At 43.9% G+C, this 17,855-nt stretch overlaps 1 protein-coding gene across 2 annotated transcripts in view; it reads right to left on the reverse strand.

Annotated features, from left to right (window-relative positions):
• Positions 1 to 17,855, reverse strand: part of LOC139408319 (talin 1) — a 160,602-nt gene that overhangs the window by 18,134 nt on the left and 124,613 nt on the right. For both annotated transcript variants that reach the window (XM_071152056.1, XM_071152055.1), the window contains 3 exons: positions 5,382 to 5,498; positions 4,739 to 4,924; positions 4,226 to 4,333 (listed from right to left, as the gene is read on the reverse strand). In XM_071152056.1, the coding sequence (XP_071008157.1) occupies positions 4,226 to 4,333; positions 4,739 to 4,924; positions 5,382 to 5,498 (411 nt within the window). The remainder of the gene's footprint in view (positions 1 to 4,225; positions 4,334 to 4,738; positions 4,925 to 5,381; positions 5,499 to 17,855) is intronic.

Raw genomic sequence — 17,855 nt, forward strand, 5'->3', positions numbered from 1 at the left:
GATACTACCGCTTCTAGAATTAGGATACTATCGCTTCTAGTATTGGGATACTACCATATTAGGATACTACCGCTTCTAGTATTGGGATACTACCATATTAGGATACTACCGCTTCTAGTATTGGGATACTACCATATTAGGATACTACCGCTTCTAGTATTGGGATACTACCGCTTCTAGTATTAGGATACTACCATATTAGGATACTACCGCTTCTAGTATTGGGATACTACCGCTTCTAGTATTAGGATACTACCATATTAGGATACTACCGCTTCTAGTATTGGGATACTAGCATATTAGGATACTACCATATTAGGATACCTCCGCTTCTAGTATTGGGATACTACCATATTAGGATACTACCATATTAGGATACTACCACTTCTAGTATTAGGATACTACCACTTCTAGTATTAGGATACTACCACTTCTAGTATTAGAATACTACCACTTCTAGTATTAGAATACTACCGCTTCTAGTAGCTATTATATTACATTTTGTGTGAAATTATCTTGCGGATAAAGTTCGGAACGACACAATTTTATGTTTACAACTTTTAAAAGACCCACATCACTATGCTGAGAGTGTTTCCGTTTGAAAGAATACATATGTGTTTTTTGAGCTTCCATACTACACAATGAGGATGAGGAAGTGAATCTCTGGTTTCTCAAAAACAAGTGAAACGAAAACATTTTATTTGGTTGTAAAAAAAAAAAAAAGCTAACCTTTTCTTTAAAACCAGCTTGAGAGCCAGGTACAGTGCCTTGCGAAAGTATTCGGCCCCCTTGAACTTTGCGACCTTTTGACACATTTCAGGCTTCAAACATAAAGATATAAAACTGTATTTTTTTGTGAAGAATCAACAACAAGTGGGACACAATCATGAAGTGGAACGACATTTATTGGATATTTCAAACTTTTTTAACAAATCAAAAACTGAAAAATTGGGCGTGCAAAATTATTCAGCCCCCTTAAGTTAATACTTTGTAGCGCCACCTTTTGCTGCGATTACAGCTGTAAGTCGCTTGGGGTATGTCTTTATCAGTTTTGCACATCGAGAGACTGACATTTTTTCCCATTCCTCCTTGCAAAACAGCTCGAGCTCAGTGAGGTTGGATGGAGAGTATTTGTGAACAGCAGTTTTCAGTTCTTTCCACAGATTCTCGATTTGGATTCAGGTCTGGACTTTGACTTGGCCATTCTAACACCTGGATATGTTTATTTTTGAACCATTCCATTGTAGATTTTGCTTTATGTTTTGGATCATTGTCTTGTTGGAAGACAAATCTCCGTCCCAGTCTCAGGTCTTTTGCAGACTCCATCAGGTTTTCTTCCAGAATGGTCCTATATTTGGCTCCATCCATCTTCCCATCAATTTTAACCATCTTCCCTGTCCCTGCTGAAGAAAAGCAGGCCCAAACCATGATGCTGCCACCACCATGTTTGACAGTGGGTATGGTGTGTTCAGGGTGATGAGCTGTGTTGCTTTTACGCCAAACATAACGTTTTGCATTGTTGCCAAAAAGTTCAATTTTGGTTTCATCTGACCAGAGCACCTTCTTCCACATGTCTCCCAGGTGGCTTGTGGCAAACTTTAAACGACACTTTTTATGGATATCTTTAAGAAAAGGCTTTCTTCTTGCCACTCTTCCATAAAGGCCAGATTTGTGCAATATACGACTGATTGTTGTCCTATGGACAGAGTCTCCCACCTCAGCTGTAGATCTCTGCAGTTCATCCAGAGTGATCATGGGCCTCTTGGCTGCATCTCTGATCAGTCTTCTCCTTGTATGAGCTGAAAGTTTAGAGGGACGGCCAGGTCTTGGTAGATTTGCAGTGGTCTGATACTCCTTCCATTTCAATATTATCGCTTGCACAGTGCTCCTTGGGATGTTTAAAGCTTGGGAAATCTTTTTGTAACGGACCTCTGAGACTATCACAGTGCAGGTGCATTTATATGGAGACTTGATTACACACAGGTGGATTGTATTTATCATCATTAGTCATTTAGGTCAACATTGGATCATTCAGAGATCCTCACTGAACTTCTGGAGAGAGTTTGCTGCACTGAAAGTAAAGGGGCTGAATAATTTTGCACGCCCAATTTTTCAGTTTTTGATTTGTTAAAAAAGTTTGAAATATCCAATAAATGTCGTTCCACTTCATGATTGTGTCCCACTTGTTGTTGATTCTTCACAAAAAAATACAGTTTTATATCTTTATGTTTGAAGCCTGAAATGTGGCAAAAGGTCGCAAAGTTCAAGGGGGCCGAATACTTTCGCAAGGCACTGTAAGTGTAGATCTGAGGTAATATAATTGTATTAACAATTTTAGAGCCAGATAAGGAGAGATGTGTGGATCTGATCTAGGATCTGCTGAGGACAGTGTTTTCAGGGCGGTGAAAGTATGTCCCCAGAACTGAGTCAATGTAGCTCCACACTCGTGCAGTCAATCACATACCCTAACTAATACTCACCGGCTACATCATCACAGTCAACAGTGAGACCCAGAACATTCACAGGAAATTGGGGGGAAATTGGGGGGAGGGGGGAGAGAAAATTCATCAGGACCTTTCGGTTACATTTTAGTGGACATTGCATTTCACGGTGGAGAAAGTATAAGAAAATACCAGGTGAGAAAATGTGCATGGAAATGGTTCGTAATGTGATATCATCTTAACATCGTTTGATTTTCACGTAAATCTATAGTAATGAACAACTTAATCATGGCAGAATTCTATCTTGAGATCTGTGCATGTGACAAAAAAATGTCTGAAATCTCCCATTGACATCAATGCATGATTTATGTGAAAGTCTGAGTCAGTCAACGTCCAAGTAAGCACACAGATTTCAAGTTACGATTTGTCCCTTTTGATTTATCTTTTTGCAACCAAACAAGCAATTTAACAGCTCCCAAATATAGTTCCAATATCCCTGCACCCTGAGGAAGTCCCTTGCTGATTAGTTCCTGAGTGGAATCCAAGAGCTCTAGTGGTCCCCATGTTAACCGATATCCCTTCCTTCTTAGAGGAGTGAGATTGCTACACACCATCTCTATAATAGACATGACTGTGGCTTAACACCTTGCGCTCCCCGCCCACCAATTAGACCCGTCTTAGACAGGGGGTGTTGAGGAGGAAAAAGGACGTTGACATTATATGTGACCTCTGACATTGGGAGTGGGGGCGGGGCAATGGGTTGGTTTTAATGATAGATAAGGCTTTTTATGTCCCATGGCAACAGATATGTCATAAATCACATGGTAAATTAATCTCTTTGTGTGGTGGTGGGGGGAGGGTTTGGTGATTGTGTGTCTTGGCAACACCTCTTGGGACAATATTGACACGCTTTGCTTAGTTATGGGGGCAGAGGGGCAGGTCTAGTATTTTGGGAGCTATAGGAATTGCTGTTTGAAACGGTCTCATATCCAGAGCCCTCTGAAAGATGTGGGGTGAAGGAACGGAGGGAGGGGGTGAAGGGAGGGAGATGATTTATTTTTATTTTAACCTTTATTTAACTAGGCAGGTCAGTTAAGAACAAAGTCTTATTTATAATGACGACCTACGCCGGCCAAACCTGGACGACACTGGGCCAATTGTGCTATAGGACTCCCAATCATAGCCAGTTGTGATACAGTCTGGATTCGAACCAGGGTGTCTGTAGTGACGCCTCATGCACTGAGATGCAGTGCCTTAGACCGCTAAACCACTCGGGAGGAGGGGGATGTGGGGTGAAGGTTGGGAGAGGGTGTGTGGGGTGGAGGGGGATGTGGGGTATGTGGGAGGTGTTGGTCTTGAGATGAACTCCCATGTAAGAATATACCCACCCTAGTCCCCACAACCCTGACAGCAGTGGTGGTCACCACTAACTCTGGTCTTGGACATCTACTGTGTGTGGCGCCTGTTGTTCCAGCTCAGCACTAATGCACCTGATTCAACTAATCATGATTCAGTGATTCATGTTGTTCCAGCTCAGCACTAACGCACCTGATTCAACTAATCATGATCCAGTGATTCATGTTGTTCCAGCTCAGCACTAATGCACCTGATTCAACTAATCATCACCTTGATTCAGTGATTCATGTTGTTTAGTGCTAGTGGGCTTGAACCAACACCTACACATCAAAACATCCCCAGCAAAAAAATCAGCACTTTGACAAACAGCGGCATTTCTTACCACTTAAATAAAATAATATTAAAATAAGAGATACATGTAATATTACCACTAGCACATGCTCCAGCAGACCCAGGTAGCCCAAGGCACACTCGTTGCCATAGCGCAGGGCCCGGTTCTGAACTTCCTTGCTGACCTCTGGGTGGTAGGCGGCTTGCTGTGGAGACCACACAGACACACACATTAGTATGGGACATGTATGACTGGTGCACGAATAGATAACATTGGGTTTTTCTTTGCTGTATTCATAAATATTCACTTCGATAATTACAAAAAGGTATTAGAGAGCTCGTCATTCCAACTGGCATGCTAGCTGCTCCCATAGACTTCCAGTCATTGCGCTAATGCTAGTTATCAATGGCTCCAGAAACCACCTTCAAACAGAGACATACAAATGGCATCCATGAGTTCATCGGACTCCGGGTAAGTAGAAAAAAATGCCTTAATTGCCAAAATCTTGAAGTATCCCTTTAAGGTTGTCGAGGGCGAATAGCTCCAAGGAGTTAGATAACTTTCAGATAACCTTTATCTTCTCTAAGGGTTGTCTTGACCCCTTTCTGACCTTGCACGAGTGCAGCATGTCGGCGATGGCCCTCCTGCTCAGGTTGGCCGTAGCGATTACGTCCTCCTGGCGACACGAGTTCCCAGCAGCCACTGCTTTGGCTGTTGCCTGGGTGATGCCTTTGGTCATGCGGATGAAATCCTCTGGAGTGGACGTCTTGGGGGGAGGATCGCCATTGCTGAACACCTGAGAGAGAACAAAACAGTAACTATTTACTTAGCCTGTTGGTAGCTATAATACTTGACTTTTTGTTATAATAGGACATTATATAAAAGGCCCATACGTGTATATAGGATTATAATATGTAATATCTTTCTTCAAAATAATTTTTCAACTTAACAATATAGCTTACTGTGATGATAAATACACTATTGTGTATTTGATGTACAGAATTTTCGAATACGGTATTACAGCATTGTATGACGTGTGTATGATGAGTGATTATGTTAAATTTCCATCTCAAACTGGACACGTGTCTTCTATTCTCAAATGAAAGCTGGTTGATTTTGAGTTGAAACTTCTGCTGTCCAGTGACACTTCAAGACAACTGTCCTCTGGTGTGATAGCATATAAATAGAATGACAGAACAGTCACTTGAATGGGAATTCTAGTTATTCTATTTCTGTGTGCCAGTGCCACTCACAGCCAGTTCCTGTTTGATGTGTTCAATGGTGGCCTCCAGTCCCCGTGTGCCCTTGGTGGCCTCGTCCTCCACTGCCTTCACTGTCTTCAGGAGTGACGTCACGTTGGTCACCATCACCTGGGGGGGACAAGGGGACAGACATACAGTAGAGGTGTTATTACTATGTGAAAGAGTTGGGGGACAGACATAGGGGAACTGGTGTATTCTCAGTCAGGTATGGTAGAGAGAAGGGAGCTGGTGTATTCTCAGTCAGGTATGGTAGAGAGAAGGGAACTGGTGCATTCTCAGATATGGTAGAGAGAAGGGGACTGGTATATTCTCAGTCAGGTATGGTAGAGAGAAGGGAACTGGTATATTCTCAGTCAGGTATGGTAGAGAGAAGGGAACTGGTGTATTCTCAGGTATGGTAGAGAGAAGGGAACTGGTGTATTCTCAGGTATGGTAGAGAGAAGGGAACTGGTGTATTCTCAGTCAGGTATGGTAGAGAGAAGGGAACTGGTATATTCTCAGTCAGGTATGGTAGAGAGAAGGGAACTGGTGTATTCTCAGGTATGGTAGAGAGAAGGGGACTGGGGTATTCTCAGGTATGGTAGAGAGAAGGGAACTGGTGTATTCTCGGTCAGGTATGGTAGAGAGAAGGGAACTGGTGTATTCTCAGTCAGGTATGGTAGAGAGAAGGGAACTGGTGTATTCTCAGGTATGGTAGAGAGAAGGGAACTGGTATATTCTCGGTCAGGTATGGTAGAGAGAAGGGAACTGGTGTATTCTCAGTCAGGTATGGTAGAGAGAAGGGAACTGGTGTATTCTCAGGTATGGTAGAGAGAAGGGAACTGGTGCATTCTCAGTCAGGTATGGTAGAGAGAAGGGAACTGGTGTATTCTCAGGTATGGTAGAGAGAAGGGAACTGGTGTATTCTCAGTCAGGTATGGTAGAGAGAAGGGAACTGGTGTATTCTCAGGTATGGTAGAGAGAAGGGGACTGGTGCATTCTCAGTCAGGTATGGTAGAGAGAAGGGAACTGGTGTATTCTCAGTCAGGTATGGTAGAGAGAAGGGAACTGGTGTATTCTCAGTCAGGTATGGTAGAGAGAAGGGAACTGGTGTATTCTCGGTCAGGTATGGTAGAGAGAAGGGAACTGGTGCATTCTCAGTCAGGTATGGTAGAGAGAAGGGAACTGGTGTATTCTCAGTCAGGTATGGTAGAGAGAAGGGAACTGGTGTATTCTCGGTCAGGTATGGTAGAGAGAAGGGAACTGGTGCATTCTCAGTCAGGTATGGCAGAGAGAAGGGAGCTGGTATATTCTCAGTCAGGTATGGTAGAGAGAAGGGAGCTGGTGTATTCTCGGTCAGGTATGGTAAAGAGAAGGGAACTGGTGTATTCTCAGGTATGGTAGAGAGAAGGGAACTGGTATATTCTCAGTCAGGTATGGTAGAGAGAAGGGAGCTGGTGTATTCTCAGTCAGGTATGGTAGAGAGAAGGGAACTGGTATATTCTCAGTCAGGTATGGTAGAGAGAAGGGAACTGGTGTATTCTCAGTCAGGTATGGTAGAGAGAAGGGAACTGGTATATTCTCAGTCAGGTATGGTAGAGAGAAGGGAACTGGTGTATTCTCAGGTCAGGTATGGTAGAGAGAAGGGAACTGGTGTATTCTCGGTCAGGTATGGTAGAGAGAAGGGAACTGGTGTATTCTCAGTCAGGTATGGTAGAGAGAAGGGAACTGGTGTATTCTCAGTCAGGTATGGTAGAGAGAAGGGAACTGGTATATTCCCAGTCAGGTATGGTAGAGAGAAGGGAACTGGTGTATTCTCAGGTATGGTAGAGAGAAGGGAACTGGTGTATTCTCAGTCAGGTATGGTAGAGAGAAGGGAACTGGTATATTCTCAGTCAGGTATGGTAGAGAGAAGGGAACTGGTGTATTCTCAGTCAGGTATGGTAGAGAGAAGGGAACTGGTGTATTCTCAGGTATGGTAGAGAGAAGGGAACTGGTGCATTCTCAGTCAGGTATGGTAGAGAGAAGGGAACTGGTGTATTCTCGGTCAGGTATGGTAGAGAGAAGGGAACTGGTGCATTCTCAGTCAGGCATGGTAGAGAGAAGGGAACTGGTATATTCTCAGTCAGGTATGGTAGAGAGAAGGGAACTGGTGTATTCTCAGTCAGGTATGGTAGAGTGAAGGGAACTGGTATATTCTCAGTCAGGTATGGTAGAGAGAAGGGAACTGGTGTATTCTCGGTCAGGTATGGTAGAGAGAAGGGAACTGGTGCATTCTCAGTCAGGTATGGCAGAGAGAAGGGAGCTGGTATATTCTCAGTCAGGTATGGTAGAGAGAAGGGAGCTGGTGTATTCTCGGTCAGGTATGGTAGAGAGAAGGGAACTGGTGTATTCTCGGTCAGGTATGGTAGAGAGAAGGGAGCTGGTGTATTCTCAGTCAGGTATGGTAAAGAGAAGGGAACTGGTGTATTCTCAGGTATGGTAGAGAGAAGGGAACTGGTATATTCTCAGTCAGGTATGGTAGAGAGAAGGGAGCTGGTGTATTCTCAGTCAGGTATGGTAGAGAGAAGGGAACTGGTATATTCTCAGTCAGGTATGGTAGAGAGAAGGGAACTGGTGTATTCTCAGTCAGGTATGGTAGAGAGAAGGGAACTGGTATATTCTCAGTCAGGTATGGTAGAGAGAAGGGAACTGGTGTATTCTCAGGTCAGGTATGGTAGAGAGAAGGGAACTGGTGTATTCTCGGTCAGGTATGGTAGAGAGAAGGGAACTGGTGTATTCTCAGTCAGGTATGGTAGAGAGAAGGGAACTGGTGTATTCTCAGTCAGGTATGGTAGAGAGAAGGGAACTGGTGTATTCTCAGTCAGGTATGGTAGAGAGAAGGGAACTGGTGTATTCTCAGTGAGGTATGGTAGAGAGAAGGGAACTGGTATATTCCCAGTCAGGTATGGTAGAGAGAAGGGAACTGGTGTATTCTCAGGTATGGTAGAGAGAAGGGAACTGGTGTATTCTCAGTCAGGTATGGTAGAGAGAAGGGAACTGGTATATTCTCAGTCAGGTATGGTAGAGAGAAGGGAACTGGTGTATTCTCAGTCAGGTATGGTAGAGAGAAGGGAACTGGTGTATTCTCAGGTATGGTAGAGAGAAGGGAACTGGTGCATTCTCAGTCAGGTATGGTAGAGAGAAGGGAACTGGTGTATTCTCGGTCAGGTATGGTAGAGAGAAGGGAACTGGTGCATTCTCAGTCAGGCATGGTAGAGAGAAGGGAACTGGTATATTCTCAGTCAGGTATGGTAGAGAGAAGGGAACTGGTGTATTCTCAGTCAGGTATGGTAGAGTGAAGGGAACTGGTATATTCTCAGGTATGGTAGAGAGAAGGGAACTGGTGTTTTCTCAGTCAGGTATGGTAGAGAGAAGGGAGCTGGTATATTCTCAGTCAGGTATGGTAGAGAGAAGGGAACTGGTGTATTCTCAGTCGGGTATGGTAGAGAGAAGGGAACTGGTGTATTCTCAGGTTTGGTAGAGGGAAGGGAACTGGTGTATTCTCAGGTATGGTAGAGAGAAGGGAACTGGTGTATTCTCGGTCAGGTATGGTAGAGAGAAGGGAACTGGTGTATTCTCGGTCAGGTATGGTAGAGAGAAAGGAACTGGTGTATTCTCAGGTTTGGTAGAGGGAAGGGAACTGGTGTATTCTCAGGTATGGTAGAGAGAAGGGAACTGGTGTATTCTCAGTCAGGTATGGTAGAGAGAAGGGAACTGGTGTATTCTCAGTCAGGTATGGTAGAGAGAAGGGAACTGGTATATTCTCAGGTATGGTAGAGAGAAGGGAGCTGGTATATTCTCAGTCAGGTATGGTAGAGAGAAGGGAACTGGTGTATTCTCAGTCGGGTATGGTAGAGAGAAGGGAACTGGTGTATTCTCAGGTTTGGTAGAGGGAAGGGAACTGGTGTATTCTCAGGTATGGTAGAGAGAAGGGAACTGGTGTATTCTCGGTCAGGTATGGTAGAGAGAAGGGAACTGGTGTATTCTCGGTCAGGTATGGTAGAGAGAAAGGAACTGGTGTATTCTCAGGTTTGGTAGAGGGAAGGGAACTGGTGTATTCTCAGGTATGGTAGAGAGAAGGGAACTGGTGTATTCTCAGTCAGGTATGGTAGAGAGAAGGGAACTGGTGTATTCTCAGTCAGGTATGGTAGAGAGAAGGGAACTGGTATATTCTCAGGTATGGTAGAGAGAAGGGAACTGGTGTATTCTCGGTCAGGTATGGTAGAGAGAAGGGAACTGGTGCATTCTCAGCCAGGTATGGTAGAGAGAAGGGAACTGGTATATTCTCAGTCAGGTATGGTAGAGAGAAGGGAACTGGTGTATTCTCAGTCAGGTATGGTAGAGAGAAGGGAACTGGTGTATTCTCAGTCAGGTATGGTAGAGGGAAGGGAACTGGTGTATTCTCAGGTATGGTAGAGAGAAGGGAACTGGTATATTCTCAGTCAGGTATGGTAGAGAGAAGGGAACTGGTGTATTCTCAGTCAGGTATGGTAGAGAGAAGGGAACTGGTGTATTCTCAGGTATGGTAGAGAGAAGGGAACTGGTGTATTCTCAGTCAGGTATGGTAGAGAGAAGGGAACTGGTGTATTCTCGGTCAGGTATGGTAGAGAGAAGGGAACTGGTGTATTCTCGGTCAGGTATGGTAGAGAGAAGGGAACTGGTGCATTCTCAGTCAGGTATGGTAGAGAGAAGGGAACTGGTGTATTCTCAGTCAGGTATGGTAGAGAGAAGGGAACTGGTGTATTCTCAGGTATGGTAGAGAGAAGGGAACTGGTGTATTCTCAGTCAGGTATGGTAGAGAGAAGGGAACTGGTATATTCTCAGTCAGGTATGGTAGAGAGAAGGGAACTGGTGTATTCTCAGGTTTGGTAGAGGGAAGGGAACTGGTGTATTCTCAGGTATGGTAGAGAGAAGGGAACTGGTGTATTCTCAGTCAGGTAAGGTAGAGAGAAGGGAACTGGTATATTCTCAGGTAAGGTAGAGAGAAGGGAACTGGTATATTCTCAGGTATGGTAGAGAGAAGGGAACTGGTGTATTCTCAGTCAGGTATGGTAGAGAGAAAGGAACTGGTATATTCTCAGTCAGGTATGGTAGAGAGAAGGGAACTGGTGCATTCTCAGGTATGGTAGAGAGAAGGGAACTGGTATATTCTCAGGTAAGGTAGAGAGAAGGGAACTGGTGTATTCTCAGTCAGGTATGGTAGAGAGAAGGGAACTGGTGTATTCTCAGTCAGGTATGGTAGAGAGAAGGGAACTGGTGTATTCTCAGGTATGGTAGAGAGAAGGGAACTGGTGTATTCTCAGGTATGGTAGAGAGAAGGGAACTGGTATATTCTCAGGTAAGGTAGAGAGAAGGGAACTGGTGTATTCTCAGTCAGGTATGGTAGAGAGAAGGGAACTGGTGTATTCTCAGTCAGATATGGTAGAGAGAAGGGAACTGGTGTATTCTCGGTCAGGTATGGTAGAGAGAAGGGAACTGGTGTATTCTCGGTCAGGTATGGTAGAGAGAAGGGAACTGGTGTATTCTCAGTCAGGTATGGTAGAGAGAAGGGAACTGGTGTATTCTCAGTCAGGTATGGTAGAGAGAAGGGAACTGGTGTATTCTCAGTCAGGTATGGTAGAGAGAAGGGAACTGGTGCATTCTCAGTCAGGTATGGTAGAGAGAAGGGAACTGGTGCATTCTCAGTCAGGTATGGTAGAGAGAAGGGTTGTGAAAAGTGATAGAGGAAAAGAGATCAAAATGAGAAAGAAAAGGGTGAAACAGAGACAGACGAGAGAGAGAGAGAGAGAGCGAGACGAGAGAGAGAGCGAGACGAGAGAGAGAGAGAGAGAGAGCGAGACGAGAGAGAAAGACAGAGAGAGACAGAGACAGAGAGAGAGAGAGAGAGAGAGAGAGAGAGAGAGAGAGAGAGAGAGAGAGAGAGAGAGAGAGAATGGGAGTGACTGGGAAGAGAGAGAGAAAGGGAGAAACTACTGTGACTTTGGTTCCATTTAAAGCACTGTATAAAACCCATGTATTATTATTATGAAGAGAAAATGGAGTGGAGGGACAGGGGAGAGTTCTAAGGTTGCCAGGGAGGCTGGCCACACACTTCTCCCAGCAAGTGGCAATGTACTGTCAGACTGCCACAGTGTGATGGCCTTGCCCTATGCTCCATTCCGGGTCAGCAGGGGGAGGAGGGGGAGATCAGTGCAGAGTTACACCCTCAGCTGTCAACAGACACTTCAGTTCTGAATCAAATGATTTATGACTGAGGGACTTAAAGAAGGGCTAAAGTACAGGGTGTGGTTGAGGTCAGTGTTTTGGCTATAAAGTACCTTAGGAAAACTTTACTGACAGCTGTGTGTGTGTGTGTGTGTGTGTGTGTGTGTGTGTGTGTGTGTGTGTGAGAGAGAGGGAGGGATACCTGCCCCCCTCCCCCCCGACTCATAAAAAAGTACTACACTGAACAAAAATATAAACGTAACAAGAAAAATGAGACCAACACTTTACATGAGCTGAAATAAAAGACTGCAGAAATGTTCCACACGCTCAAAAAAAGCTAATTTCTCTCAGATGCACAAATTTGTTTACATCCCTGTTAGTGAGCATTTCTCCTTTGCCAAGATAATCCATCCATCTGACAGGTGTGGCATATCAAGAAGCTGATTAAACAGCATGATCATTACACAGGTGCAACTTGTGCTGGAGACAATAAAAGGCCACTTTAAAATGTGCAGTTTTGTCACAATGCCACAGATGTCATTTCTCTATCATAAGCTGCTTCCAACGTTGTTCTAGAGAATTTGGGGGTGCTGAAGAGTATTGCTGTCTGTATTAAAGCCCTTTTGCGGGGAAAAATGTATTCTGATTGGCTGGGCCTGGCTCCCAAGTGGGTAGGCCTATGCCTTCCCAGGCGCCCCTGCCCAATCATGTCCAATCATCCATTGATAAGGGCAAAAACTATATTTTTCAATTGACTGATTTTCTTATATGAACTGTAACTCAGTAAAATCTCTGAAATTGTTGCATGCTGTGTTTATATTTTTGTTCTATATATAAAGTACCAGTCAAACGTTTGGACACACCTACTCATTCAAGGGTTTTTCATTATTTTTTATTATTTTCTACATAGTAGAATAATAGTGAAGACATCCAAACTATGAAATAACACACGGAATCATGTAGTAACCAAAAAAAAGTGTTACAAAAATCAAAATAAATGTAATATTTGAGATTCCTCAAATAGCCACCCTTTGCCTTGATGACAGCTTTGCACACTCTTGGCATTCTCTCAACCAGCCTCATGAGGAGTACACCACATCAGTCACTAGCTTCATCAATAAGTGCATTGATGACGTCGTCCCCACAGTGACCGTACGTACATACCCCAACCAGAAGCCATGAATTACAGGCAACATCCGCAATGAGCTAAAGGGTAGAGCTGCCGCTCTCAACCCGGGAGCTTATAAGAATTCCCGCTATTCCCTCCGAAGAACCATTAAAAAGGCAACGCGTCAATACAGGACTAAGATTGAATCGTATAACACCGGCTCCGACGCTCATCGGATGTGACAGGGCTTGCAAACTATTACAGACTACAAACGGGAAGCACAGCCGCGAGCTGCCCATTGACATGAGCCTACCAGATGAGCTTAATTATTTTATGCTCGCTTTGAGGCAGGTAACACTGAAGCATGCATGAGAGCACAGTTGTTCTGGACGACTGTGTGATCACACTCTCCGTAGCCGATGTGAGTAAGACCTTTAAACAGGTCAACATTCACAAGGCCGCCTGGCCAGACGCATTACCAGGACGTGTACTCAGAGCATGCGCTGACCAACTGGCAATCATCAAGTTTGCGGACGACACAACAGTGGTAGGCTTGATTACCAACAACGATGAGACGGCCTACAGGGAGGAGGTGAGGGCCCTCGGAGTGTGGTGTCAGGAAAACAACCTCACACTCAACGTCAACAAAACTAAGGAGATGATTGTGGACTTCAGGAAACAGCAGAGGGAACACCCCCCTATCCACATCGATGGAACAGTAGTGGAGAGGGTAGCAAGTTTTAAGTTCCTCGGCATACACATCACAGACAAACTGAATTGGTCCACTCACACAGACAGCATCGTGAAGAAGGCGCAGCAGCGCCTCTTCAACCTCAGGAGGCTGAAGAAATTCGGCTTGTCACCAAAAGCACTCACAAACTTCTACAGATGCACAATCGAGAGCATCCTGGCGGGCTGTATCACCGCCTGGTATGGCAACTGCACCGCCCTCAACCGTAAGGCTCTCCAGAGGGTAGTGAGGTCTGCACAACGCATCACCGGGGGCAAACTACCTGCCCTCCAGGACACCTACACCACCCGATGTCACAGGAAGGCCATAAAGATCATCAAGGACATCAACCACCCGAGCCACTGCCTGTTCACCCCGCTATCATCCAGAAGGCGAGGTCAGTACAGGTGCATCAAAGCTGGGACCGAGAGACTGAAAAACAGCTTCTATCTCAAGGCCATCAGACTGTTAAACAGCCACCACTAACACTGAGTGGCTGCTGCCAACACACTGACACTGACTCAACTCCAGCCACTTTAATAATGGGAATTGATGGGAAATGATGTAAATATATCACTAGCCACTTTAAACAATGCTACCTTATATAAATGTTACTTACCCTACATTATTCATCTCATATGCATACGTATATACTGTACTCTATATCATCGACGGTATCCTTATGTAATACATGTATCACTAGCCACTTTATACTATACTATGCCACTTTGTTTACATACTCATCTCATTTGTACATACTGTACCCGATACCATCTACTGTATCTTGCCTATGCTGCTCTGTACCATCACTCATTCATATATCCTTATGTACATATTCTTTATCCCCTTACACTGTGTACAAGACAGTAGTTTTGGAATTGTTAGTTAGATTACTTGTTATTACTGCATTGTCGGAACTAGAAGCACAAGCATTTCGCTACACTCGCATTAACATCTGCTAACCATGTGTATGTGACAAATAAAATTTGATTTGATTTGAAGTGTCTTCACTGACATTTTCAATCTGTCTGTAATACCAAACAAAATACCAAACATGTTTCAAACAGACCATAGTCCCCCTACCTTGACTTTGTTGTCCTTAAGCCATTTTGCAACAACTTTGGAAGTATGATTGGGGTCATTGTCCATTTGGAAGACCCATTTGCAACCAAGACTGATGTCTTGAGATGTTGCTTCAATATATCCACATCATTTTCCTTCCTCATGATGCCATCTATTTCGTGAAGTGCACCAGTCTCTCCTGCAGCAAAGCACCCCACAACATGATGCTGCCACCCCCGTGCTTCACGGTTGGGATGGTGTTCTTCGGCTTGCAAGCCTTTGATACAGTGAATGATAAGTGAAATAATCTGTCTGTAAACAATTGTTGGAAAAATTACTTGTGTCATGCACAAAGTAGATGTCCTAACCAACTTGCCAAAACTATAGTCTGTTAACAAGAAATTTGTGAAGTGGTTGAAAAACGAGTTTTAATGACACCAACCTAAGTGTATGTAAACTTCTGACTTCAACTGTATGTACAGTCGTGGCCAAAAGTTTTGAGAATGACAAATATGAATTTCCACAAAGTCTGCTGCTTCAGTGTCTTTAGATATTTTTGTCAGATGTTACTATAGAATACTGAAGTATAATTACAAGCATTTCATAAGTGTCAAAGGCTTTTATTGACGTTGATGCATAGAGTCAATATTTGCAGTGTTGACCCTTGTTTTTCAAGACCTCTGCAATCCGCCCTGGAATGTTGTCAATTAACTTCTGGGCCACATCCTGACTGAGGGCAGCCCATTCTTGCATAATCAATGCTTGGAGTTTGTCAGAATTTGTGGGGTTTTGTTTGTCCACCCGCCCATTGAGGATTGATCACAAGTTCTCAATGGGATTAAGGTCTGGGGAGTTTCCTGGCCATGGACCCAAAATATTGATGTTTTGTTCCCCGAGCCACTTAGTTATCACTTTTGCCTTATGGCAAGGTGCTCCATCATGCTGGATAAGGCATTGTTCGTCACCAAACTGTTCCTGGATGTTTGGGAGAAGTTGCTCTCGGAGGATGTGTTTGTACCATTCTTTATTCATGGCTGTGTTCTTGGGCAAAATTGTGAGTGAGCCCACTCCCTTGGCTGAGAAGCAACCACACACATGAATGGTCTCATGATGCTTTACTGTTGGCATGACCTTGGACTGATTGGTAGCGCTCACCTTGTCTTCTCCGGACAAGCTTTTTTCCGGATGCCCCAAACGAAAGGGGATTCATCAGAGAAAATGACTTTACCCCAGTCCTCAGCAGTCCAATCCCTGTACCTTTTGTAGAATATCAGTTGGTCCCTGATGTTTTTCCTGGAGAGAAGTGGCTTCTTTGCTACCCTTGTTGACACCAGGCCATCCTCCAAAAGTCTTCACCTCACTGTGCGTGTAGATGCACTCACACCTGCCTGCTGCCATTCCTGAGCAAGCTCTGTACTGGTGGTTCCCCGATCCCGCAGCTGAATCGACTTTAGGAGACGGTCCTGGTGCTTGCTGGACTTTCTCGGGCACCCTGAAGCCTTCTTCACAACAATTGAACTGCTCTCCTTGAAGTTCTTGATGATCCGATAAATGGTTGATTTAGGTGCAATCTTTCTGGCTGAAATATCATTGCCTGTGAAGCCCTTTTTGTGCAAAGCAATGATGACGGCAGGTGTTTCCTTGCAGGTAACCATGTTTGACAGAGGAAGAACAATGATTCCAAGCACCACCCTCCCTTTGAAGCTTCCAGTCTGTTATTTGAACTCAATCAGCATGACAGAGTGATCTCCAGCCTTGTCCTCGTCAACACTCACACCTGTGTTAACAAGAGAATCACTGACATGATGTCAGCTGGTCCTTTTGAGGCAGGGCTGAAATGCAGTGGAAATGTTTTCTGGGGATTCAGTTCATTTGCATGGCAAAGAGGGACTTTGCAATTCATCTGATCATTCTTCATAACGTTCTGGAGTATATGCAAATTTCCATCATACAAACTGAGGCAGCAGACTTTGTGAAAATTAATATTTGTGTCATTCTCAAAAAATTTGACCACGACTGCATGTATGTATGTATGTATGTATGTATGCATGCATGCATGTATGTATGTATGTATGTATGTACAGGCGCACACACACACACACTACCGTTCAAACGTTTGTGGTCACTTAGAAATGTCAATTTTTGTCCATTAAAATAACATCAAATTTAGTGACATCACAGCCTTAGCAGCAGTCCTCAACTGGCAGCTTCATTAAATAGTACCCACAAAACACCAGTCTCAACATCAATAGTGAAGAGGCAACTCCGGGATGCTGGCCTTCTAGGCAGAGTTGCAAAGAAAACGGCATATCTCAGACTGACCCCCCCCCCCCCCCCCAAAAAAACATTAAGACTCGAAGGACAGCATCCCGGAGACGCCTCTTCGCTGTTGACGTTGAGACTGGTGTTTTGCGGGTACTATTTAATGACGCTGCCAGTTGAGGACTTGGTGAGAAGTCTGTTTCTCAAACTAGACACACTAATGTACTTGTCCTCTTGCTCAGTTGTGCACCAGGGCCTCCCACTCCTCTTTCTATTCTGGTTAGAGCCAGTTTGTGCTTTTCTGTGAAGGGAGTAGCACACAGCGTTGTACCAGATCAATTTCTCGCATGAAATAGCCTTCATTTTACAGAACAAGAATAGACGACTTTCAGAAGAAGGTTCTTTGTTTCTGGCCATTTTGAGCCTGTAATCAAACCCACAAATGCTGATGCTCCAGATACTCAACTAGTCTAAAGAAGGCCAGTTTTATTGCTTCTTTAATCAGAACAACAGTTTTCGGCTGTGCTAACATAATTGCAAAAGGGTTTTCTAATGATCAATTAGCCTTTTAAAATGATACACTTAGATTAGCTAACACAATGTGCCATTGGAACACAGGAGTAATGGTTGCTGATAATGGGCCTCTGTACACCTATGTAGATATTCCATAATATATATATTTTTTTTTAATCTGCCGTTTCCAGCTACAATAGTCATTTACAACATTAACAATGTCTACACTGTATTTCTGATCAATTTGATGTTATTTGTATGGACACAAAATGTGCTTTTCTTTCAAAAACAAGGACATTTCTTAGTGACCCCAAACTTTTGAACAGTAGTGTATATATTAATAAATAAATATATATAAAAGTGCAATTAATTTACTGTATATAAGAGGGAGACTGGTGTTAGAGGCCCAACACGTGTTAGTGACATCACAACCTTAGCAGCAGTCCAGAGCTACAGAGAAACTGGGGACTGTTTCATAAATATATTTGAAAGTATTTTTCCAGTTTTATTGAAAGGGATAGAGAGAAATGAAGACGAGACAGAAAGCTGGAACATAGTGTGAAGA

This window comes from Oncorhynchus clarkii, chromosome 5, assembly GCF_045791955.1.
Source record: "Oncorhynchus clarkii lewisi isolate Uvic-CL-2024 chromosome 5, UVic_Ocla_1.0, whole genome shotgun sequence".
Taxonomy (NCBI): Eukaryota; Metazoa; Chordata; class Actinopteri; order Salmoniformes; family Salmonidae; genus Oncorhynchus; species Oncorhynchus clarkii.